The sequence below is a fragment of the Zea mays genome, chromosome 8 (assembly GCF_902167145.1).
Source record: "Zea mays cultivar B73 chromosome 8, Zm-B73-REFERENCE-NAM-5.0, whole genome shotgun sequence".
Taxonomy (NCBI): domain Eukaryota; kingdom Viridiplantae; phylum Streptophyta; class Magnoliopsida; order Poales; family Poaceae; genus Zea; species Zea mays.
The window spans coordinates 15,914,978-15,939,355 of record NC_050103.1 but is presented as its reverse complement, the minus strand read 5'-3'; the positions used below and the strand labels follow the sequence as shown (position 1 = coordinate 15,939,355).

Sequence of the window (24,378 nt, the reverse complement as noted above, 5' to 3'; positions counted from 1 at the left end):
CATTAAGGTGTTAGTATCCTTCGAATGAACAATTTTGTGTCCCTCCATCGATTGGGATCTATTTTTATCCCTTCTGATTAAATGTTTTTTCACTTACATATTCAGTTATAAGAAAATCTCCATAGTGATTGGGGCAACAAGTCTATTTTTAGTGTTTTTTGACTACCTATCTTTGTTTGGTAATCATTAGGGCAAATGTGCTTATGGCCACATACATCATGGAAGTACATAGCCATGACAATGTTATTATCTCCCTATGTTATAAGACTTGTTCTTATCTCCCTTCTTAGTTTTTTGACTACCTATCTTTGCTTCCCAACCCTATGTTATAAGACTTGTTCTTATCTCCCATCTTTGACTTGTTCATAGCCATGACAATGTTATTTGGACCCCTCTTTTGCCCTATAAGCCACATCCTTGTTTTCCCTCTGATCCCTGCCTTTGTTGCGATCTCAATTTTGATTGTGAGACTTGGCCATTTTCAGTTTTAGAGATGGAAAAGGAGCCACTTGACATGGTTGAGAGCTCAGTTCGAGTCATCGAGACACATGTTGACATCATTCGCAGTCTAGTGACTGATGGGGTTGTGGATACTAGTGAACCGGAATCAGTGTACACACTTAAGACCACTTTGTTTCAAATTGGAGATGTATGCGACATGCTTGAGAAGTGTGCTCTGTCCATCAAAAAGTATGCTGACTCCAAGAGGGCTAAAATTATTCAAGATGAAGCCCTGCAATATGCTGAAGATGATGAAGCTGCAGATGATTTGGAGGAACTCCCAAGCCCAGATCTCCTTACTCAAGCCGACATATTGGAAAAATATTTTGGAATTGAGTATGATAGCGACCAGTCAAGGGGTTGTTGATGTTTCACTCTATATGAGTATCGTAGGTTTCACTCTTAGAGATAATGTATTTTGTATGAACCTCTTAGAGAGTGTCAAGTCAATGAACTATCTTCGAGTACTATTGGGAAGTGGATCTCTTTGATGTATTTTTTTCTAGTGATATCGATGGTGCCGAGTAGCACCAAATTTGGACTTGTGTCCATATCTATATATGCTAGAAGTTGAGAACTAGCGCCTACAATCTTGACTACCTCATCCCTATTCTCTATTTGGGACTTATATGGAGAATGGCATCGGCGGAATGCCTGAATCGGGTCGGGAAGCAAGCTCGCAGATAGAAGTGCACTTTCCAATGCAGTTAGACAGAGAAGGCATGGCTGTGATGTTATAATGCTGAAGGACCCCAAGAAGAGATTAAGCCCTGTAGTCTACCACCTCCCGTTATTTGTGGGCTTCACCGATGGCTGGAAACATTTGGTGATAGCAAACGACCTTCGGGCTGAAGACGTCTGCGAGCTTGTTAAGGGGCCAGACGATGGTGAGCCGGTGTACTATGTCCAGATGTGTGGTCACAAAATTTTGCAGCCGCCCCGGCTGCATGTGTGTGCTTCTCTTCTCTTAGGTGGGGTGCTAAGTGATCTTAGTAGCCGACATAAGAGAAGAGAAGCGCACAGATGAAGCCGGGGCGGCTTTAAATTTTGTGACCACACATCCAGACAGAGTACACCGGCTCACCATCGTCTGGCCCCTTAACAAGCTCGCAGACATCCCCAGCCCGAAGGTCGTTTGATGTCACCAAATGTTTCCCGCCCTCGGTGAAGCCCACAAATAACGGGAGGTGGTAGACTACAGGGCATAATCTCTTCTTGGGGTCCTTCAACATTATAACATCATAGCCATGCCTTCTCTGTCTAACTGCATTGGAAAGTGCACTTCTACCTGCAAGCTTGCTTCCCGACCCGATCCTGCCCCGGAGGCGGGTTTGGGCTCGATTTCTTTTGAATCACCTTTTCTCCAAGTTCCCTTATTGATGGAACCAGTATATCAGACTAACAGTATATCCCTTTATCGATGGAACCAGCTTGAATGGTAGACAACGAGCAGCCTAGTATGGATGTGGTCTGCACCGGTGCGTCTAACAAAGTTGGTGAAGACGCGACCAAACTTGAATGGTAGACAACGAGCAGCTCCGGTGAAGGGAGCGTGGAGGATAGTTCTAGTGACGACAATCCTTGTACTCCTATACCTCCAAGGAAGAAAAAAACATCAGATGAGCTTGATGCCGACTATATTCCCAACGATGAAGAGGTAAATAGAAATATGCCGACTATATTCTAAAATAATGTTCATATATGAAAGGCCATTAATTGTTTCACTATATAGATTTCAAATGAAGAGAAGAAAGAGGATGCATGTTCTACACGAAACACGGAGGATGCTCCGATGCCTGAATCATTCGTTTCACATAAGCGGAAACGAGGGCGACGAGGTCCGAATCAGATGAAAGAAGGTGCAATTATGTACGTAACAAAACTAAATGCAGAGGGGTTTCCTGAAGAACCACTTGACGTGGTTACAAAGTTTCGAAATTCCTGCGGGTCTACTGTTAGAGATATAGTGCCAATCACACTTCAAAAATGGAAGGATTTAGATGAAGACACCTGCAATAAGCTATGGGCTAAGTTGTCTGAGTCATTCAAGTTCCCAAAAGGCACAGAGGATGCAGTAAGGAAGTCGATGCTCTCTGCTATGGCCAAGATGTTTCGTGGGTGGAAGGCCGAGATGAATAGGGAATTTGTTAAGAAGAATAAGGTTCCTCCGCCCAAGAAAATGGGGAAAATCACTCAAGCTCAGTGGGAGGAATTTGTTCGTCAGAAGACCGAACTGAAGGCCAAAGAACTGGGCGAAACTAATTCTCAGAGAGCGAAGATGAACAAACACCCCCATCGCCTGGGGTCAACCGGATATCACCATAAAGTTGTGAAGTGGAACAGGATAATCGAGGAAGCTATAGCTAACGACACTTTGGACCCAGTATTAAAAGATATCGATGAGCGAGCTATTCGTTGGATCTTAGGTCGGGCAGGTTTGAGTGAGGACGGCAAACTTTTGCATCCAGAATTGGTAGGCGAAGTTTCGACAAAAATTCAAGAATATGCAGATAAGAGAAAAAAAGGAGAATTTAAGCCTCGGAGGGAGAATGACATACTAACTGCAGCACTAGGCAATCCTGAACACACTGGACGGGCTCGGGGAATCTCTTCTAAGATTTCCTGGAGAGAGGCTTTTCCAGAGTATGCATCGTCATATAGGAAACACGAGAAGTCGAAAAGGACCCTTGAAGAGACTATTGATGAAAGGGTACAAAAGGCTATTAATGACGTGATGAACAAAATGAAGAAAACAGAATGCATATCATTTGAACTCAAGCCAAGCCACATGAGTCCACCTATAGTCCCTAGCAGCGTAGGATCTGTGCAAGAGTTGACCAAGTACCCTGTAGACGATATTGTTGAGGACAAGCCTTGCTTTCTTCATATTCCAATCAATCGATCTGGGACAAAAACAAAGCAAGCTGCTACTGGTTTGGTAAAACCAGGACTTGTTAACTACAAGGATAATCCTGTCCCGCCACACTATGCTGTGGTCCAAGTTCTAGAAATCACAGACAGTGGTTGTGAAGATTGGGAGATAGATTTTCCAGTTGAGGGGATCATAACTTTGCAGGAGGCAATGAACGAGTTGGTCCTTTGGCATCGACGCGACATCAAGTTGGGTGATGAGCCGAATTCAACACCAATGCAACAAAAAGATAGTTCGATTATTCCACACCCCATGGTGCAGGAAGATCTGACACCGACCTCCAAAAAAATCGTTGAAACAATCATATCGCCTCTTGTGAAGGAACTCGACGAGGGGGCGTAGACAAAATTGTTCCTCAGAATGTCGACGTCAACATCAAAAAGAAACCAAAGGTTGGCACCAATGTTGAAGGGCCAACTATTTCAAAGAAAATTCATAATCGAATCGCCACTGACGATGTCAAGAAACCGTCAGAATCAGTGGCACGCTACCTGCATAAATTGCAGAGAGTTATGACAAATCAATCAAAAGCGGAATCAGCATCTCATGGAGTAGGCACACGGTCCCAAATAGACAATTTCGAAGTATGGGAGGAAGATGGAATGATTCTACTCAAGAATCATTACGTCTTAAAACCAATATCTCGGTATACAAGAAGGAGGATGTTCCTCCAAAATTTGTGAATGGGAGGCCGTTCTTGACGACGGTGCAACTTTCTAAGTTGTCGACTCCGGAGATTAGAATGCATGAGTGGTACATGGTGGCTAGCAACAAATACAAACTCGAGGACTTCACATTTGTTTTGCCAGAAGATGCATTTTGGAGCAATGATCATATAGATCCTGTGCGGCATTTATTCTTTGACGATCTCTGGTCGTTGTACCACCGACAAAGGATGGAAACCAACTACTTAACCCTCTTTTGCTTGTAAGTACCTCTAAACTTTCATATTTATTAGTTTTGTACACACACACATAAACGAGAGTCCAACGATTAACACTATTACACGTAGGATGCAATACATGGATGATAAGAAGAAACAACTTAAGACAGGGTTTCTTGACCCGTTGATGATATCCCAAGCTCGCTACAAAGTAGTTGCTCGGAGGCATGGAGAAGAATACAAAGACTTGGACGATGCTGAATTTGAGAAAGCCGTCAAACAGAAGCAGAGAAACAAAATGAAGGTAATGGCGGCATACATTGGACGAGCCATGTATAATCATGTACAACATGGCAAGGACTTAATAATAGCTCCGCACCACTTTAAGTAAGTTATCGACATGGTTTAATTTTGAACTATAAATTATGGCAATCGTGATCTTAACATGTGTTTTCGTCTATGTCTATATAGTGACCACTACATTTGTATCACGATCTTTCCAAAGGATGGTAAAGTCGTGGTCTTCGACTCACTGAGAATGGAAAAGGCTACGTATAATGACTTCTTGAAGATTTTAGAGAAGTATGATTATTATTGCACACTTGTACTTATTACAACTTAACAAATGTATTCTTAATCTCACAATGCTATTCTTATATGCAGTGCATACCGTTTTTATTGGAAAGATCTTGGCGGCGAACATCCAGAGGACAAGCCTAATTTGTCAATATCATTATTTCCATATGGTGACAAACAACCTCCGGGTACTGTCCTGTGCGGTTATTATGTATGCGAATGGTGTCGTGTCACCTTCCATTATATGGTCAATCGTGAGGATGTAAGTTCGCTATCATTGTCTATGTTGCAATTTTTATGTTATATTAATGTTGCTCATCACATTACTCTTAGCACCGCTTGTTTTTTGCTTTCATTGCAGGTTCCTAAATCTAAGATCAATGCTGAATGGTTAGAAAGAGATATGGTTTCCGTCGGCGTTGCTAAGGTTGTAAGAGACTTGCTTTACTTTATGCGCCATGAAGTTCTTCATCAACAAGGGCTATTCTACAATACAAATGGAAATTTGCAAAAATTTCCAGAACTAAGTTTGTACACAATATCACACAGTGTTTAGGCCTTTAGTTAGAAACTTTAGATGTTTAGTTGTCTATGGAACTTTGAGATGTTTAGTTGTATATGGAACTTGATATGTGTATAAATCTGTGTATGACGATGGAACTTGATATGTGGATGAATCTGTGTATTATACCTGTTATGGAACTTGTAATATGTGTATGAAATCTGTGTATGCAATCTGTGTGAATCTGTGTATAATCTGTGTATGAAATCTGTGTATATTTTGTGTTTCAAAATTCTGTATATATGAATCTGTATAATGAAAACCGTCTGTGATTTATATTGTATGCAGTCGGACTTATATAAAAGACCGCCTGTGATGTGTGTCTATCACAGGCGGCTAGGATAAGAAACCGCCTGTGATGTGTGTCTATCACAGGCGGTTCCTTTGAACTGGACCGCCTGTAATCTGTGTTTTTCACAGGCGGTTTTTGATTGACCGCCTGTGATGTTGTTTTACATCACAGGCGGTGCACCACAAGCGGTTCCTGGAACCGCCTGTGTAGAGGCTAACCGGACCGCCTGTGCAGAGGTATGCTGTAGTAGTGTGGAGTGCCCCCTACAGCTGGCATGCAAGGGGAGGGGACTGCGTAGAGTGCTGCGTTGCAGTTAGTCTAAGAACGCTAATGGGTGTCCATTCTGCTGCAAACGTTGTGCGGCCCACACACCTATCGTAGTAGGATGACGAAGCTACAAACCAGTCGCTACAAAATTTTGATTCCCATCTATGTCCGTTATTAGAAACTAGAACTTGATGTCTATTACATAAAGAAAGGTTACATATATAGATTCAGGGGAAATCTTAACTCTAATAGACCGGCAGCCCAAATAGTGATACCGACCCGCATACAGTCTAACCTCCATGACCATGCGTGTCAACTAATAAGGTTTCTAGCAGACTGCTTGACTTATACCATATATTACTATATTAGTATAAAACTTTGATTCGTCACTGCGACTGTACATTAATCATGAAAAGCTGGGCCACGTACATCAAATCATCAATCGATTGAACGCAAGAAACGTCGGCTTTCACATGCACACACGGTACGAGAACGACACGACATATATATAGCTCCGGCTGCCTGCATCGATGACGGTTGATCAGTCGCGGCACTTGTCGATCTTGCTGCAGCCGCGGGTGTACTTGTTGACCGGCTTCCCGGGGCGGGTGGCCTCCGGGCCCTTGTTCTTGTCGCAGTTGCCCAGCACCCTGCAGCTGATCAACTTATCGTAGGGCGATGCCGTCTTCCTCCTCCCGTCGGCGCCGGAGACCCCCTGCGGCCCCGCCGCCAGCAGCAGCAGCAGGCACAGCAGCACCGCCGCCGCCGCCACGGCCAGCCTCGCCGCGCTCACGCCCGCCGCCTTCTCCATATGTACTACTGCGTCGTCGTTGAGGAGCTAGCTCTAGCTGTCGTCTAGTAGCTAGCTAGAGAGAGGTGCTTTGTTTTTTCTCTGCAATGTAACGGTCGACCGAAGTTGTAGGTTTTGTAGAGGATGGCTGTCCTAAGATAGTTGTGGGCGAGAGCAGACGTAGGTGGCAGTGGCATGCATGGTGGGTCGTTCTATTCTGGAAAGAAGCCGGAGACGTACGATATACTCACTCATAGTATATGCAACAGACCGTACATACCCCACTGGTTTCATATGGCTGAGGCTGGCTCCAGCAGGATCCTGTAAAAACTCCTGTCTTTTAAATATAGAGGTTTGTTAGATCCTTTATTCCTCCAACAAGAGACTCTAAAAGATCATCTAAAATTTAGAGGATGGCATGCATACGCTATGTATAGAGGATGTACGGTGGTGCTCTATACACTGTGTTGATTTCTGTGCACGTGCTGACGAGCGGTAAAAAATAATATAGAATGTCAAATCTGGTAACACTGTTGATATAGAGGATGAAATTTAGAGGATATTTTTGGAGATGATGAAGAAATAGAGTATATAATCTTTTAGAGAGTGTTGTAAAAAATAGAGAATATTCTTTTAGGGGATGAAATTTAAAGGACGTTGTTGGAGACAGCCTAAACTCTATTCGCAGCGAGCGCTCTGGCTATGGCGGAAATTGCACGGGGTGGTAGATGCAAGCTGTTCGACATTTATACCGGAGCACTTCTCTTGCGACGGTGATAGTAGGTTCAAAAGCTGGATTCTTTTTAATTCATACTACTTGTTAAGCACTAAAAGTGGTGAACGGTTCGGCTTTTGGGCCCGAACAGTCTGTGTGCCCCGCGATTAGATTAACTTGGATGATTATCCTTTTCTAGTGCGTGGTTATCCATCTAATCGCGTGGGAATTGTTGGCTATCTCTTAGGAACAGGCCTAGACCACCTCATCTATAAATATAAAGGGGTACGACCGATTGACAACCCTGAACACATTCCAATCGAATCTATCTACTTTATTTACATTTTCTGCCTTATGAGTAGATGTAGCGTAGTTCTAGTTGTATCCTTCCGCATATCCATCTCCACCGTTATTCGACTCTACATCGTCTAGATCCGTCCTGGTGTGGCATGCCGACCTCAGGATGATCCTATGATCTTTACCCTGAGGGGCAAGATCTACTTCGTCTACTTTAATCAAGATCTCTTCCTTGAATTGATCTCTTAATTCCTATGCGCATCTACGTCGTCTGGTGACGCCCCGGGTGACCTGCTGATCTGGAGCAACCTAAGGTCTCTTTCCCGGGGGGCGGGATCTAGATCCTACAAGGAGAAGAAGACGACCCTATGCCATCACGGACTGTCCGGTCCAAAGCGCGGGCCGTCCGGACTACACGCAGGGAAGAAGTCGCTCTTGCCGCCAGATCACGGATCGTCCGGCCCAGAGCCACGAACCGCATCTGCGCCCCTGCAGCGAGCGCCGCCAGGCGACCCGGCGACCCGTTGCAGACCGCCGCCACTGTTCACCTCGCGGAGCCAGACCCAAGATATTACTCATCACGAGAAGGCCCTAGGGTTCATTGTTGTTTGGTCCCAAATAGGTGGTGACCATCATATAGGTGTTGCCCCACCTTCAGGATAACCACTTTATTTAACCCTACATCATCTAAATGTGCCAAGTACTGTCACTCGGTTCATTATGGTGTTTGGTGACAGAAAGGTGCCAACACACTTTTTGGCGACTCTGTCGGGGACGAAAAATCGGATCTATCAAATCTGATTCATTAGATTAGATCTATTAAATTAGACCTATCAGATCGATCGCAATGGCCAATCCTAAAGATCACAACAACGTTGTCCTAGATATTAACACAAGGCTGACTAACTCGCCGACCGATGAGGATGAGAAATTAGAAGACCACATGAAAAGGCTGGGCTAGAAATTCCAACGTCAACAGGCTTAGATAAGCAAGGTGGCAGAAAAGTGGTACCTCTCGCACTTCTAGTTAGATCACCACCAGAAGGTCGTCAAGGAGAGGGAAGTAAAGTACGATTCATTGTCAGTCTTGCTGCATCAGCTCCCCATTGTAAGTAACACCACGCCATTAGCCAAAATTCAATCTGTTAAAATTTATTTTGATAATTGGATTAAAATTATAATGGAGGATATAGAGAATATGACGCATGCATTAGAAAATACTCATACACCTGATTTTAATGGGTGTGGGAGCCGGACCGTCCGACGTTGCTAGGAAGGTTATCCTGATTGATTCGGCTGATAACGGAGCCAATGCAATTGATTAGAGGACACCCATAATTAATTACCTACAGAATACCTAGTGTTATGACGGATAGGAACGTTCGTCATACAACTTTCATGTATGTTTTAATGAGTGATGAACTCTACCGCCGAACAGTCAGTGACGTCCTGCTTAAATGCTTGGGCCCAAGTGATGCTATATTAGCCATGGTCAAAGTACATGAGGGGATTTGTGGTACTCATCAATCGGCTCCAAAGATAAAGTGATTATTACGAAGATCTGGCTTCTATTGGCCTAACATGATAGCTGATTGTTTTAAGTACTACATAGGATGCCAGGTATGTCAGAAATTCGACGACTTATAATTGGTCCCCGCAGTCGAATTACATCATATCGTTACACCTTGGCCTTTTAGAGGATGTGGATTGGACTTTATAGGAGAGATCCATCCTTTATCATAAAAAGGGCATCAGTTCGTGTTAGTTGTCACTGACTACTTTACTAAATGGATTAAAGTTGTTGCTCTAAAGAACATGACACACCGAGAGGTAATTGAGTTCATTGTTGAGCATATTATTCATAGATTCGATATTCCCAAGTCTTTGACTATATACCAGGGAACTTCTTTTATGTCAAATGAGGTGCGTGAGTTCGCTGAATTATATAGAATTAAATTGCTCAATTCTTCTCTATATTATGCTCAAGCCAATGGACAGGCCGAGTCTAGTAATAGAACATTGATTAGCCTGATAAAGAAAAATATATCTGATCATCCTAAGCATAGGCATAAGATTTTGTCTGAAGCTTTACGGGCTCATAGAATATCTAAACACTGTGCTACTAAAGTATCTCTATTTGAATAATATGCTTTGTGGACCAATATTAATGAATATTGATGAAGTGACCGACAAGAGAGTGACAGTCTTAGGGGAAATAGAAAATCACAAGATCATAGTCGCCAAAACATATGTTGGGCACCAAATTGGCTGAGCGAACGGTCCGCACTGGTGGCACGGACGGTCCGCGCGCGCACAGGATCAGTTAGGGTTTCGAGTTTGTTGCGGGATTGGTTAGCTAGATATGCGGAATTAGCCCGGGAGATCGCGTGTAACGGGTCCAGACACCCCCATCTCTATATATAGAGGGCTACAACCGATTCAATCATCAATAATCGAATTAATCATCAATATATTTCTCATTTTACCCTGTACATTAGGAGTAGTTCTAATTTAGCTTTAGTTTAGCCCTTCTCCATCCCAAATTCTTCACTTCTCGTCGGCTCTACGTCGCTTAGAGGTATCTAGGGTGGTCTGCCAACCCTATACAAAGCCTAGGATATCTTATCCCTGATGGGGTACCTCTCGGGAGTGAGATTTAGGCCCTGCTGGCAAACTCCGCCGCCCCTGCGCACGCGCGGACTGTCCGACAGGAACCCGAGCCCTGCGCTAGGTTGCGGACAGTCCGACTCCTGACCACGAACAGTCCGCGCCTTCACAGAGAGCACCGTCGCCGGTTATCAAACACAGTGGTTGGTGATCGGATCGACGCTAACAATAAACATGGGTTCTCAAAATTAATCCACCTAGATCACGAGCGCCGTGCTGGCCCCAATCTACAGCTACAGGCTACAACACGGGTACTTTGTACTTGTGGCGCTGTCCGGCCCATGGTTTACAAAACCGGTAAAACCTGGCGGTAAACCGGTCAGTTTACCGAAACCGCCGGTTCTTTTTCAAAATTCGTTCTAAATTCAAAAAATTTGAAAAAAAACATAAAAAACGAAAACCGCTGGTAAACCGTTTTCTGGGACCGGTAAACCGTTATTTGAGATCGGTAAACCGCCAGTTTTTGCTGAAAAATCGGATTTAATGCCAAAACTAAGTATTTAGTGGTCAATTTAGGCATATTAGTCTTATTTACTGTTATATGCTATATGTGAAGATGTTATATGTTATATGTGAAGATAAACCCATAGCTCAAGTCCAGTTTAGGCATTTAGTGGTCAATTTCGGTTTTATTTCCTGACCAAGATGAAATCATCCGTAGATCAAGTAGCTTCAGTTCTTCTAATAACTATTCGTCTAGACAAGACTCAATCTAGAACCCTTAGCTCTAGTTCTTCTATATGTGTTCCTAAGATTTGTTGATCGGGAGAAAAGTCCAACACTTGGTGAGGTGCACATGCAATACACAAACATCGAACACATATACCAGTATGTTTTTTTTGCTTTGTGTATAAATATTTATTTGCCGATCTTGTTTTCTCGCTAATGTATCTCATATATTTTGTATAGACCTATCATTATCACTATAACGGATTAGAACAATATCACGATCCTTACAACATACCTGAGTACTATCACTATGACTCGAGATAAACATGTGAGTATTGTGAAATAAGCTGACCTATGTGTCGTTGCCTCGTTGGAGAGTTATAAAAGAACTTGTATTTGACTATTGCGAAGTTCGTTGATTGCTTGTTGCATGAGAACTAGAGTTTGTGGTTGCATATGTATGTTATATGTTATTTTGGTGAACACATATCGTGTGGATCAATTAATATTTGTTGTGCAATGTGAATTGAGCAAACTACAAATAAATATTGTCAAAATTTTCCATTTTTCTGTAAAAAACAGCAAAAACCGGTTTGTTTCACGGTTAACCAGCGGTTTAGAGCGGTTTTTCGTCGATTTTTCACCAGTTTTTCACCGATAAACCGGTGTGAATTTAAATTGATTTTAATTGATTAAATCGGTTGGTTTTACCGATTTTTATCGGTGGTAAAACGTTATCAGTGGGGAGTGATTTTTACATATGAAACAGCTTTGTAAACCGTGGTCCGGCCTCCTCTCGCCCCTGTTTGTTTCAGCTTTTTAGAGCTTCTGGCCACTAAAAGCTGCTGCGTACTGCCAAACGCTCAGCTTTTCAGTCAGCTTATATAAAATTCGTTTGGGTAAAAATCATTCAAAATCAACATAAACACATAATCGGTTAAGTCGTTATAATAATAGGAATTCGTCACTTTCTATATCCTGAGTCCTATGGACACCTTTATCTTCCTCCGCATGTAATCATAATGATACATAGATTCTCTACACAGCCAGATTCTCCTCACAGTCAGATTCTTAGAAAAGCTAGTCAGAAAAAAGCTGAACCAAACATGCCCCTCGTCTACCGGAGACTTGCATCTGGCGGGACAACAGCCGATAGAGGGGACCCGTGCCGTGAGCCGTGGGGCACGCAAAGCGAGCACGGAAAGGCTCTCTCGGGACTCCCCTGTTCCTGTTTAGAGATGGCAATGGGTACCCGAAACCCGAAACCCGATGGGTTTTTACCCCATTAGGGTACGGGTTTGGGTCAATTTTCATACCCATGGGTTTGTTAATGGGCATAAATCTATACCCGGTGGGTTTATGGGTACGGGTTTGTTCCTATATTACCCAAACCCGTGAACCCGTGGGTTTTTTAAACCCGACCAAACCTAGTGCATATTGTCATTTTATTTTATAAACGACCAACAACCTTGTTATTCCTTATTTACTTCATAATTTTTATCAATTGGTGAATGTATCAGTAGTCGGTGAGAGTGTTACTTGCTTGCTATTATAGTTTTTACTAGCGTTATATATGTGGTGGATGGATAACTTAGTGCAAGGTCACTTAATTATACAACTTATTATTTATATTTCATTCTCTCTACTAATAATTTTTATACCAAATCATGAACTCGTTGTTCATTACATAGATTTTGGATCATGATATCATTAATCATTACGATACTTATTGATTATGAGAAGAACAAGTATATTGGAGATGAAACCCGCGGGTAACCCATGGGTACCCGCTAACCCGATGGGTACGGGTTTGGGCAAAATCTCAAACCCGTCATGGGTACGGGTTTTTTAATGGGCATGGATATTTTTCACGGGTACGGGTTTGGGACGGCAAAACCCAGCGGGTTGTACCCGTTGCCATCTCTATTCCTGTTCCTGCGAAGGGGAAGGCTAGGCTTCTGTGCCAAACCGGCCGACAGGACTTTTCAAAGCTGCCATCGGCCGACAGGACAACCTGCCTGCCAGTCTGCTCGCCTGCTCTGCGCAATGCTCGTTCCAGTCCTCGCCCCGGTCCTCTGCTCTGCTCTGCTCCTGACACCGGACCGGGCCAATCGCAGCACCTCTCTTTCCCGTCCTCTCTGTCCTACTGTTGGGGGCCTTCGGCTTACGAAGGTCCTCGAAAACATGATTTAACAGTATTTCTGGAGTATAATGTGTGAACAGGTATCTTCGGACTCGAGTCGGTATCACAGTAGGAGAAACCCAAAATAATACGAAGGTTGATACAGCGCCGAAGATGTGAGCGGGAAAGCTTCGGCGTGGTAGCAGAAAATGAAACCGACTTAAAGATGAAAAGGCCATTCAGACCTCAGTGGATTACTATAGAATTATTACCAAATGTAAATGACATGAATGTAATTTTGTATGGGCTGTGTCCCGTGCCTATAAATAGGTGAACAGTATCCCCGTACGGTTCACGCTGATTTGACATCTGCTTTTGTGTCACACCTGTACTTTCATCTTCTTCCAAGCTGTAAGTACATTTGTAATTCGATGTCATTTCTGTTTATTCATAACAATAATGCAAAAAATAAGTTGATAATAATATATAATTGTCTAAGTTATCCTTCGTATTCCTTATGATTTATTCTTCGTCATCGTATGCTGTATTTATGAAGGTACGTCCTTCACAACCATCGTCCGAAAATTATTATATCCTAATGGAAATAATGCTTCGAAGGACGAAGGACTTTACCGATTAATATTTTCTGTGTTACCTTTTTCTTAACTCATAGCATTTGAGAACAAGTCCACAGCACCTACTATCTCTACCGCCGGTGGGTTGGAATCCAAAGGCCTTGCAGCATGTCTACGCTACGAGTAGGAGACAAGGAAAACTAGAGAACCCAGGGGCACGTTGATGCCCTCCCTACCCATTAGGCCAGTACCCACCCCACGCCATGGTATCTCTCTCGGTCAGTCAGTACTCGCAGCGCATGCCAAAAACGAAAGAAACGGGGCAGCCGGGCAGGCACCCCACCACCACCACCGTGCTACTGCTACAGTGCTACTCGTGCGTCCGTGACACGTGATGGCCCGCGGCGTCAGTCAAACAAACACCTCTGCGACACAGCACACCACCCACCAGGCCACCACGTGCTACGCCCATCCAGACCATACACCGTAGTACAGTACTATGTCCGTATACCAGCACGTGTCGGCTCGAGAAAGGGCCCCTCGGTCCCACCGACCCATGGGCCCAGCACAAGCTCCACGCACATCAGTACTACGCTTGTTAGGCTAATCACACATGTCCCATTTTAAAAAATGTCACGTCAATTTTATGGATAAATGAAATACTCTCTTAATAGAAAAATTCATCTCATTATTTCATATGTCAACATACTTCTTAAATGCTGCATATAAATAACTAATAAGATTTACTCAATTATTTAAAGATGGAACAACACACTTTTAATGAAGATTTCACGTACAGTTCCAAGACATTGGAAACGAGTTAACATGGTTTTATTCTAATAATATGATATGTCATTCAAATAACTGATATGACAGACTAATTAATACATAAAATACCTTGTGAAACTTTTATTGTGATTAGCCTTACTAGGAAAGGAACCTTTCATTATCCTTTCCCCGCCGTAAAGCCGAGCCACGGGGCCCGAGTCCACACGGCCAGCCACAGGCAATGTTGTCGAGGTGGGGCTCGCCCGCGTCCCGTCCCATCCTTCCCCTCCGCTTCCGCCCGCCCGCCCGCTCGTCTGTCTGTCCGTCTGCTATTAGGCTATCCGCAAGCGTTCCCCCTAAATTTTCCCCCCTATATCACTTTTTTGCGTCACATCATCAACATTTCACCCCCTAAATTTTCATCTCCCGCAACGGTTTCCCCTATATTATCTCCCTATACTCCACTACAACTATAAAATATTATTATCTACCTCTATTCATCTTTTATTTCTATTTTTGTTCAACTATTAAATAGGGGAGCACTGTGCAAGGGGGTGCTACAGTGCTCCCCTGGGGGACGTGCGCGTCCTCCCCTACGCCTGTAGCACGTAGGGAGCCGTTTAGGGCGCGCCGCTGCAGCCTGAGCGTCGCTCTAAATCGCTAAGGGGAGCGCGGGTGTAGCGGATGGCGCTGCAGCTAGCCTTATTACTTGCCGGCCCGTCACTCACCCCTCTCTCTCCCGCCGGCCCCGTTCCTCTACTAGTCCTTCTCCTCTCTCTTTCACACACACACACGCGGCCAAATTCCGCTCTCTGCTTTGTTTACGCAGGCGACGCAAGCCACGCAGCGCGCCGCCGCCGCCGCGTCTCCTCTCCGCCCCGCGAAGCTTCCGGGGGGCCCTCTTCCTTCCTCCGCCCCAGCCCTCGAGTCGGTCTCCACCGGCGGCAGCGGGCTTCCGCGCCGGCGCCGGACTGGGTCGGCCCGGCCACGAGGTACGTACGGGCCCCTTCTCGACCCACCTGCTTCGCCTCTGGCCCTCGCGATCCACCGCCTGCCTGGCGCCATCAGTGGTCTGGTCCGGGTACACGCTCGTGGACCCAGGATTCGGCGCCACGGCCGGCGATTCGCCGATCTGTGTTGCTTGTGGGCGAGGCGTGCTCTGGAAATGTTGTGCCGTGGCGAGATTCTCCCCCCTGTGGGATAGAACTATAATCGGCCTGGTGTGGGTTGGGTGGGATTTTGTGTTGCTTGTGGGCTTGCATGATTGCGGTACATGGATTGGTTAGCCATGATTGATTGATGGGAGCTAGCGCGATTAATTTCTGGATACAGTGTAGTTAATAGAACGAGTTCGGTTTTAATTCCGCAGCCAGAGTTTTCTTTTTTAGGACTCAAAAGAACAAGTGTGTGCTTTCCATTTTTAGGATGCACTACCGCTGACGCTGAGTCTCTTTTACCTATTCGAATCGGCGTAATTTCAGCATCGATTACCATTTCCATGTCTTGTGCATCTTCGGATTCTACTCTTCCCATGCTGTGTGTGGTCTCCATTCAAATCTTTTTTTCAAATTGGCAAAAAAAACACTATTTATGTTGAAACGCCTGCCAAGTAAGTATGATGTTTCCATTAATCTGTGGCCTTGGGAATTGCTTTGACATCTTGAGTTCCATCGACGGGGAATGTGCGAACTCCAGATAGATGGGGCTGGTAGGTGTTTGCATTTGTTTTTCTTGACTACTCAAATAGGACGCGCCGATGCTACCTACAGTAGGATTTCCTCTCAGACCTCCACCGTTTCGGTACCTCTGGAGCACCTGTCATCGGTGTACTCCAAGTATCATTGGTGTTGTCCTCAGCTGTATTAGGATGTGCTGGTTGCGATTTTGCTGCATGAGACATCTGTTTTTTTGAATGATGTATTCTGCTCTCGAATCCGAATGATGTTTAATGGAAGCACTGTTTGGTAGTCATTTATTCGGTTGGTTCTGCGATGTCTTGATTAACCCTGTCCTTTTGAGGATTTAGATTAATATGACATTTGCTGCCTTACACCTTCATTTTAACCTATTTTGGTGTTTTTTTAAAAAGTTGACCTACAGGGTAAAACAGTTTCTCGATATTGTATTGATTGAGAAACCTCTAAATCTGCCCTACCCATACTCAATCGCCTAACCAAATCAGCTAGAGGCCCTTTCTTCTATTTTGGTGTTTTATCTATAGTGTAAACATGAATCTGACATTGTCATTTGTAGGATGATGTTAGGTTGTACTGAATATTGACTAGTCGTAGTGATTATTTAGTAATATCCTTCAACACATTTTTGGTTACGAAATTGAACATGCATAGGGAAGATGTTTTCTAACTTCAGTTATGTAGAACTGGAAGGCAAGAACTGATACACGAGAAAAAAAATGCAGCCTGTCTCCAGTTGTGCAAGCTGGTTCCTATTAGTATTTGCAAGATGAACCTTATCCAGAAGAAATCCAAGCTAGTTATCTGTTGAATTTGGAGTTGGCTGGATTTACCAATGAGCAGACAAAAGGCAGAAGTGCACCCGCCAAGAATTTTAGGAATGGCAGAATATGGGCCCCTCCATGCATATATTGCTTGGAGCATTTCTTCTTTCATTTGCATCTGCTTTTATTTTTCTTTCTATATTTTGTTTCTTCATGCTATGTAAAGTAAAATTAACTTTGTTTGATTTGTTACTAAGATGTATAAAAAACTTGGAAGTAATAATGTCATATACATTCTGGCTGTAAATCTATTTGATATATGAGTGCCTATTTATATAAAAAAATGGTTATTTTTCTGGCCTCTATGGTATATTTGAAATTCTACTTGAAATTGCTATGGGTTATTTGCATTGTTAGGTTCCACTGTAGTTAAGTTTTGTTGATTTTTTTGCCAATTTGTATTAGTACTATCAGTGTGAGGGATAAGGTGATAAGATCTAGATGGCTAGAGAAAGGTGAATAGCGTATAAAAAATTCTCTAATAAAGGTTTTATCACGAGAACTAAGATAAAACTTATATGTGGAAGCATAAGAAGTATTAGATAAAACTTATATACAGAAGCATGCGAAGTAATAGACAATACTTCACAATATGCTAATGAAAACAATATGTAATGGCGACCCCCTTAAAAAAACAATATGTAATAGTGAGTGTAAGCGTAAACCACAAGGGGCAAGAGGTAGACATAATATTTATTCTCGAGGTTCAATTGCTTGTTGACAACCTACGTTTTCATTATGATGAGTCTAACCTTAGATGATTCACATGCTTATTGACGCAGTAATCTAAGGTTCACACAAGGCGCCATGGCAATCATTCTAGGAGAGCACTTCAACAAGCCACTATTCCACTAGAGTTGGTTTTTGTGAATCTACCATGGGGACGACCACAAGAGCCTCCGATGATCAAAGATGGCAACAATCGCAATTGTCGCTTAATGATCCTTCGTTGCACCAAAGCCGATTAAGTGGCGACAACCACCAAAACTAACAAGAATCTGCTCAACTAGATCAATAGTGCCATTAGATTACTCCTCAATCTCACTAAGAATGTATCACTGTCACTAGATGTGGGTGAGAGATGTTTTCGTGCTTACCAGGATGTATACTCAGTTGATATTGATAAGCCATGATATCTCCCTTAAGACCGCACAACATCTATTTATAAGGTCGTAAGGCTCAACTAGTTGTTGGAACCGTAACCGGATCCTCTGCAGTACTTCCCGGCCACCACCGTGTGGGCGCAGGGCGTGGCGGGGCCTGCACACAGTGACCCGGCAAGGGGCTACGTCCCGGGAAGTACAACAGAGGATCCACTCGCGTTGGAATCAACCCACTCTAGCCCGTGGGTCATCGAACCATCTGAACCCTAGCATCGGACCATAACCAAAGGTCTAACGCCCTCCGATGCAACCATGTGGACTAGCCGTTTAATTTTTTTTGTCCAACAACTATGCCCATATGGTTTGATGCCCTTGAGTTCGACAACCAAAACCTTTGGGTCCGATGACCTGTGTAAAATATACCTAGGAGCAGCCAACTTTCGTTGAAGTGTTGCTGAATTTCCTTGCAAGTATCTTGGGCTGTCTTTGTCAGTAAAAAACACTAAGGGGGGCCTCATCTCACTCATTGATAAGATCGCCTACCTCCTCCTGGGATGGAAGGCATCTCTGTTACACCCAGCAGGGCGTGCTACTCTGGTCAAGGCGGTTCTTACAGCAGTCCCCATATATCATTTCACCTCCGTACAATGTCCAAAATGGGTGTTAAAGGCAATTGATAAAATTTGGAGAAGTTTTCTATGGAAGGGTCGCAGAGATACTCAAGGTGGCCACTGTTTGGTGAGTTGGGACCTCGTGACCTGGGGGGTCTTGGCTTACATAACTTGGAAGCTCTTGGATGGGCATTAAACTTGAGGTGGCTATGGTTGAGGAAGACTAGAACTGAGGGCCCTTGGAGGGAGTTGCAGGTACAGACCTGTGGCTTATGCAGCAGCTTTTTTTTGCTGCTGCTATGGTCTCAGTGGTGGGGGATGGCGCTAATACTCTTTTCTAGTTGGACAATTGGCTTCATAGTTCATCCATCTCAGTCTTAGCTCCGGCTCTGGTTGCTACAATTCCTAAACGTATTGTTGGACGACATTCTGTTCAGGAGGCCCTCAATAACCTTCAATGTGTTCAAGATATACAGGGACATCTTTCTGCTCAAGTCTTAAATGATTATCTCTGGTTATGGGACATGCTAGGCTAGAGGACTTTCAGCTTGCGCCAGGGGTTCCTGACCACCTTTCCTGGTCTCTTACTGCATCGGGTCTTTTTTCCTCGAAATCAGCTTATCGCGATTTCTTCTTGGGGTCGATCCAGTTCGAGCCAGCTAGTCGCATTTGGCATAGTTGGGCTCCTCCGAGGTGCCAATAGTTCATGTGGTTTGCCACCTTGAACAGGTGCTGGACAACAGACAGATTAGCACGCCGTGGTCTCGACCACCCCGTCCTATGTTCTCTTTGTGATCAGGAGGAGGAGAGCATGGAACACTTTATGATTCAATGTGTGTTTGCTAGAGGTATCTGGTATGAGGTCCTAGCCTTGGTCAATCTCCAGCACCTAGCCCCGAGTTCTCAAGTTGTCAATTTGCAAGAATGGTGGAGAGTTGCGGAAAAGGGGTACCAAAACAGCACAGGAAAGGTTTCAATTCTTTGGTTCTGTTGGGGGCTTGGTGGATTTGGAAACATGGGAATGCATGCATCTTTGAGGGTACATCGCCTCACGCTCCTACCCTAATTGGAATCATCAAAGAGGAGGTTGCACTGTGGTGTAAAGCAGGGGCTGCTGGTTTGGAGGCTCTGTGGCCCCTGTAATTATTTGTTCTTAGTTTCTTATCTATGGACCCCTTTGTGTATGCTTCTACTTGGCCTCCATGAGGAGACCTAAACTTTGTATTGGCCTTTTGGGCTTGGTTTTTCTCTTTCTTCTTAATTAATATGCAGTTCTCCTGTATATTCGAGAAAAAAGTGTCAAGATCAGTATTCCTTATACTCTTTACTAGCTGTTTATCTGTCAAGGGATGCAAACGATTCAGTGTAAAACCTTATAGTGCATTTTCTTGTCAGTTAAGGAAGAATAATTTGGACTGCATATATTTCACAACGTACACATCTCAAAAAGGGTGCCTCTTCCATATTTTTGGTGTGGTTTTTTTTATGAATTGGTTGAAATTCTGAATTCTTGCTGTTTCATCTTGTTGTGCATCGATGTGCTCATTCAGAATTGTGTTTATGTATCCATGAACTGGAAATCAAACAGCGAATATTGAATGAACTTGGATGATTTTGGCAATTGTTTTGTGATATCTTGGTATGCGTTCATATGTGTCTTAATGTTATGTGATACTGAATTAGTGATATTGATTTTTGTTTTCATTTCCAGATTATTAAGGGCAGGCAGACATTACTTGTTTTATGGCTAGAAATAATGAGGGTCATCTCCAGCTGCCAGAGATGGATCATATTCAACCCAAGAACACCCCGCACAATGAACCACTGCCTCTAGGTAGCTAGACTGACTCCAGTGCTCTATACTTGTAAACTTGGAAAAAATTGTGATAAAATGAATAACATTTTGTGTTCTAATCTCAGGCCAGAAGCTTATGCTGCATCATGGAAGTGATGCACCCCTTAGAATTGGTCATTCAAGTCATGAGAATATGAGACTTAGATCAAATGATCTTCCACCTTTAAGTCACACTGTGCAAACTCAAGGTTATAGAGTTGGGAACCCAGGAGCCTCGCATGCTCCTTTTGTTCATTGTCATGCTGGAAGTTCCAGTAGTCATTTACCAGAACCTGCTGTGAATTATCCACATAGGTCGGAGGAAGGCTTTGCTCCAGTGGGTTCCCATATGGACAACAGAAGGGCTGCAACGAAGCGAAAAGATCCTATTGTGCACCCTGCTGGGATCAGTGCTACTGGTTATTATGTTGGAAGTTCTTCCAATACTCAGCTATCTAACTCTGTGCAGCCAAATCCTGCTCCACTTTCTGAGCCCTTACTTCGTCAAATACCTTTAAGCATTGACCGAAGTGGTTGGGATGGCCTACACTTAATTCATCAAGAAGGATTTCAGAGGAATGTGAGAGCACGCCAGCGCCACAGCCATAATATTTCATTAGAGCCCAGAACAGCTTCAACCTACCCACTAAACAGTGTTCATGTGCCATCATTTGGTTCAACTACAAGTGCTTCCTTAAGTATGTCAGTGGAAAGGAACCAAGCATCTGTTTCTGTGCCAACAAGAAATGTACCATCAGGTTAGTATTTGATGCTTAGTTAAATATGCTAGATATCTAATATTGTTTTAACATTACATGGTGGAAGCAAACAGTTGTTCATAGTTTGGTTAGGAGCTGCTGTCTGAGGTGATCTAAAACATGATGCGACATGTCTTTAGAGTTTGCACTGAACAATCCATTTTGTTCTAATGGTAGCAGTTTCTGTTATTGATTTACTTACAGTGCAGAAAATTTTATGGTTTGTAGGTGCACCAGGTATCACTAGCAGGTCCCTGACAAGGAGGGCTTACTATCCTGTGGTTGGAAGTAGCAACTCAAGCGTTGATGTCGTTCCAACTATCTGTGGATCATCTGGCGCAGCAATATTTGCTAATGGTGGCTATGCTCTTAATGCTGATGCTGGAACTGTTTCTATCTACCCTAATCCAGCTCCTGCTACTTCATCTGGCTCTATAACCATGCCCATGCCCATGCTCCATCAGATGGTCATTCAGAGCCATCCACCTGCTACCTCTGCAGCAACCTCTACATCCATGTGGATCGCTCAACCATTACCTGCCAGAACTGCTGCGGCTTCTAGACATGCAAGACGCGTATCAGCAGGGCTTGCCAACAATGGAAGGTACAGAAGGGCTAGGAGCTCTTACTACAGCCTTCATCCACTGATGATGGTAGAGGCAGAGGTAGATAGCTTTTCTTCCCCCGTCTCAATGAAGTTAAGCTAGCGTTGTAGAGCCTGAAACTGATGTTGCTGCTGCTTTGTGAAGCGGTTCATGATGGACCAGTTGGTCTTTTACGAATCAAGAGCAGCAGCCGCTGACCCCCACAGGGACATGAGACTGGACATCGACAACATGAGCTACGAGGTAAGGAGTGCTGCATCTTGCTCCAACTGCCTTGCTCCGGAAATCTGAAGATTTTCTTCCAACTAATACAATATTTCGTTGTCCTCAGGACCTGTTGGCTTTGGGAGAATCTATGGGCAATGTCAACACAGGCTTGGCCGATGAGAAAATTTCGAAGTGCGTGAAAGAAGTGGTCTGCTGCAGTTCCGACCAGATGCAAACCGATCAAGATGACCAGGATGACGACGGAAGCTGCGTCATCTGCCTGGTATACATACTTTCGCAACATGTTCCTGTTAAAGATGCCTAATACTATTCAACCATGGCTCAAAGCTGTTGGATTCTGTTGCTGACCGATGGGTGCATTCTGGCAGGAGGGTTACAGAGACAAGGATATGCTGGGGATACTGAAATGCAGGCACGACTTCCACGCCGGCTGCATCAAGAAGTGGCTGCAGACGAAGAACTCGTGCCCGGTGTGCAAAGCCGCCGCCGCCTAGGACGACACCAGAGGAGCGAGCAACTATTTTGTGCTCCTCCTCGATCCATTCATTTTTTAGGCTCAGGTCGAATTATATATGCCGTTCCATTCTTTTGATTCCTGGCAGTCGTGTAAATAAATGCTCTGTGTTGGTTATTTTAGTTATCACTTGGGTTACATTAGCCCAAATTCTCCTGTTGCATTGTAAACAATCCAGTGGTGAAGGCAATTGATCAAGTGGTTGCAAGCGCATGTCGTGAATGGTTTTCGGATTCACCGGCACTTGAAATTAGTTGCGAGGTATTTCTCCGCCATCCTTATCTTTTGGATGATAAGTTACAATCGATGGTGAAGTTGGCGCTTGTGTTTTTAGACGGTCACCGGGGGTACCATCCCCATCTGAATTGTATTGATATATTTGTATGGCGAAGCTATACATCAACAACTTTGTTTTTAGGGAACGAGGCAAAACCCACATCGCTCCTAAATTGTATTGATATTTGTATGGCGAAACTACACATCAACAACTTAGATTTTAGGGAACGAGGCAAAACCCTATACGGCTCGGTTAATTCGGAAAACCGGGCTAAAACCAGCTAAACTAGATACTCACCCAAGCTGACTAAGTATGTATTTGGTTGCAGGATAGCTCGGGACAGACAATATACAAAATCCTTCGGCGTTCTCTTTCGTTCCTCTAATTTTGAGGGACAACTGAGAACAACATTGAGATAGTCATACTCCAAACTTTAACCTTAAACCAAACAACTTTATTTTTAGTGATCGTCTTATCCCATCTCATTATGTTATTACAACCAAACACATCCTAAGAGTGTCAAGAGGAGTGCCGCCCAAAGCATACCCAACAGACACCAACAATTATCAAAATAAAAAATAGTAAATTTTAGCTCAAGTTATTATATAAACAAAGCATGCTCTAAAAAAACTTTATCTTTACTATATTAAAGCAACAGTTTCAACTGTCTTCTGCATCATCTTTTTACAAATAACTCCTCACATCTACTTCAAATTAACCCGATACACGCCTGTCCTCCGCGCAATTAACCTCCACGTTCCAAATCACACCTCCGCATATATATGGCTAAACAGCGGCCCGACCTAGACACGACACACCGGCCTGCTGACCGTGCTAGGCCGGCACGTACGCTCTGATGGAAGAAGGGCGGAAGACACTGGACGAAGCCGTCTAACTAGTAGAACATCGTGCTCAAGTGTTTTTAATATTGAATATAAATTGTACATATATATATATATACATTTTTTTGTAAAATAAAAAATATAATCGTGCTGGGCCGGTTCAGTAATACGGGCCGAGGCACAACCCAAGCACGACACGACGCTCGTGTCGAGCTGGTCCAGACACTATTAACTGGACCGTACCTCGGGCCGGCCCGCCAGACACGGTCCATTTGGCCATCTATACCCTCGCACGATAATGATGGTCCTCGCTCAGTTGCCGCCACCTTGTTCGCCATCGTACTTCTTTTCTCTCTCCCCTTATGCCTCCGCCTCCGCGCCACCCCATTCTCGGCAGAGGGCGTGGGAGCAAGCGCCTCCTCCTTGTATTCGTCCGATACCAGTCCCAACACCGACCCGCGTAGTGGCTATT

General features: G+C 44.0%; 2 protein-coding genes across 4 annotated transcripts; one reads left to right on the top strand and one right to left on the bottom strand.

Annotated features, from left to right (window-relative positions):
• Positions 1-6,302: 6,302 nt before the first annotated feature.
• LOC103634839 (uncharacterized) lies at positions 6,303-6,904 on the bottom strand. The gene has a single exon (XM_008657425.4). It carries the CDS (start codon positions 6,822-6,824, stop codon positions 6,555-6,557), a length of 270 nt encoding a protein of 89 aa, XP_008655647.1. The 5' UTR covers positions 6,825-6,904; the 3' UTR covers positions 6,303-6,554.
• Positions 6,905-15,244: 8,340 nt separating this feature from the next.
• LOC100277549 (putative RING zinc finger domain superfamily protein) lies at positions 15,245-23,018 on the top strand. Of its 3 annotated transcripts, none has more exons than XM_035961399.1 (7): positions 15,245-15,608; positions 20,560-20,682; positions 20,769-21,440; positions 21,669-22,105; positions 22,208-22,288; positions 22,377-22,535; positions 22,642-23,018. In XM_035961399.1, exons 2-7 carry the CDS (start codon positions 20,592-20,594, stop codon positions 22,765-22,767), a joined length of 1,566 nt encoding a protein of 521 aa, XP_035817292.1. In that variant the 5' UTR covers positions 15,245-15,608; positions 20,560-20,591; the 3' UTR covers positions 22,768-23,018. The 3 variants fall into 3 exon arrangements, with proteins under 3 accessions (XP_035817292.1, XP_020397607.1, NP_001348222.1); XM_020542018.3 differs by having other exon boundaries at positions 15,308-15,608; positions 17,917-20,682; positions 22,190-22,288; NM_001361293.1 differs by having other exon boundaries at positions 15,420-15,608; positions 22,190-22,288; positions 22,642-22,998.
• The last annotated feature ends 1,360 nt before the right edge of the window (positions 23,019-24,378 follow it).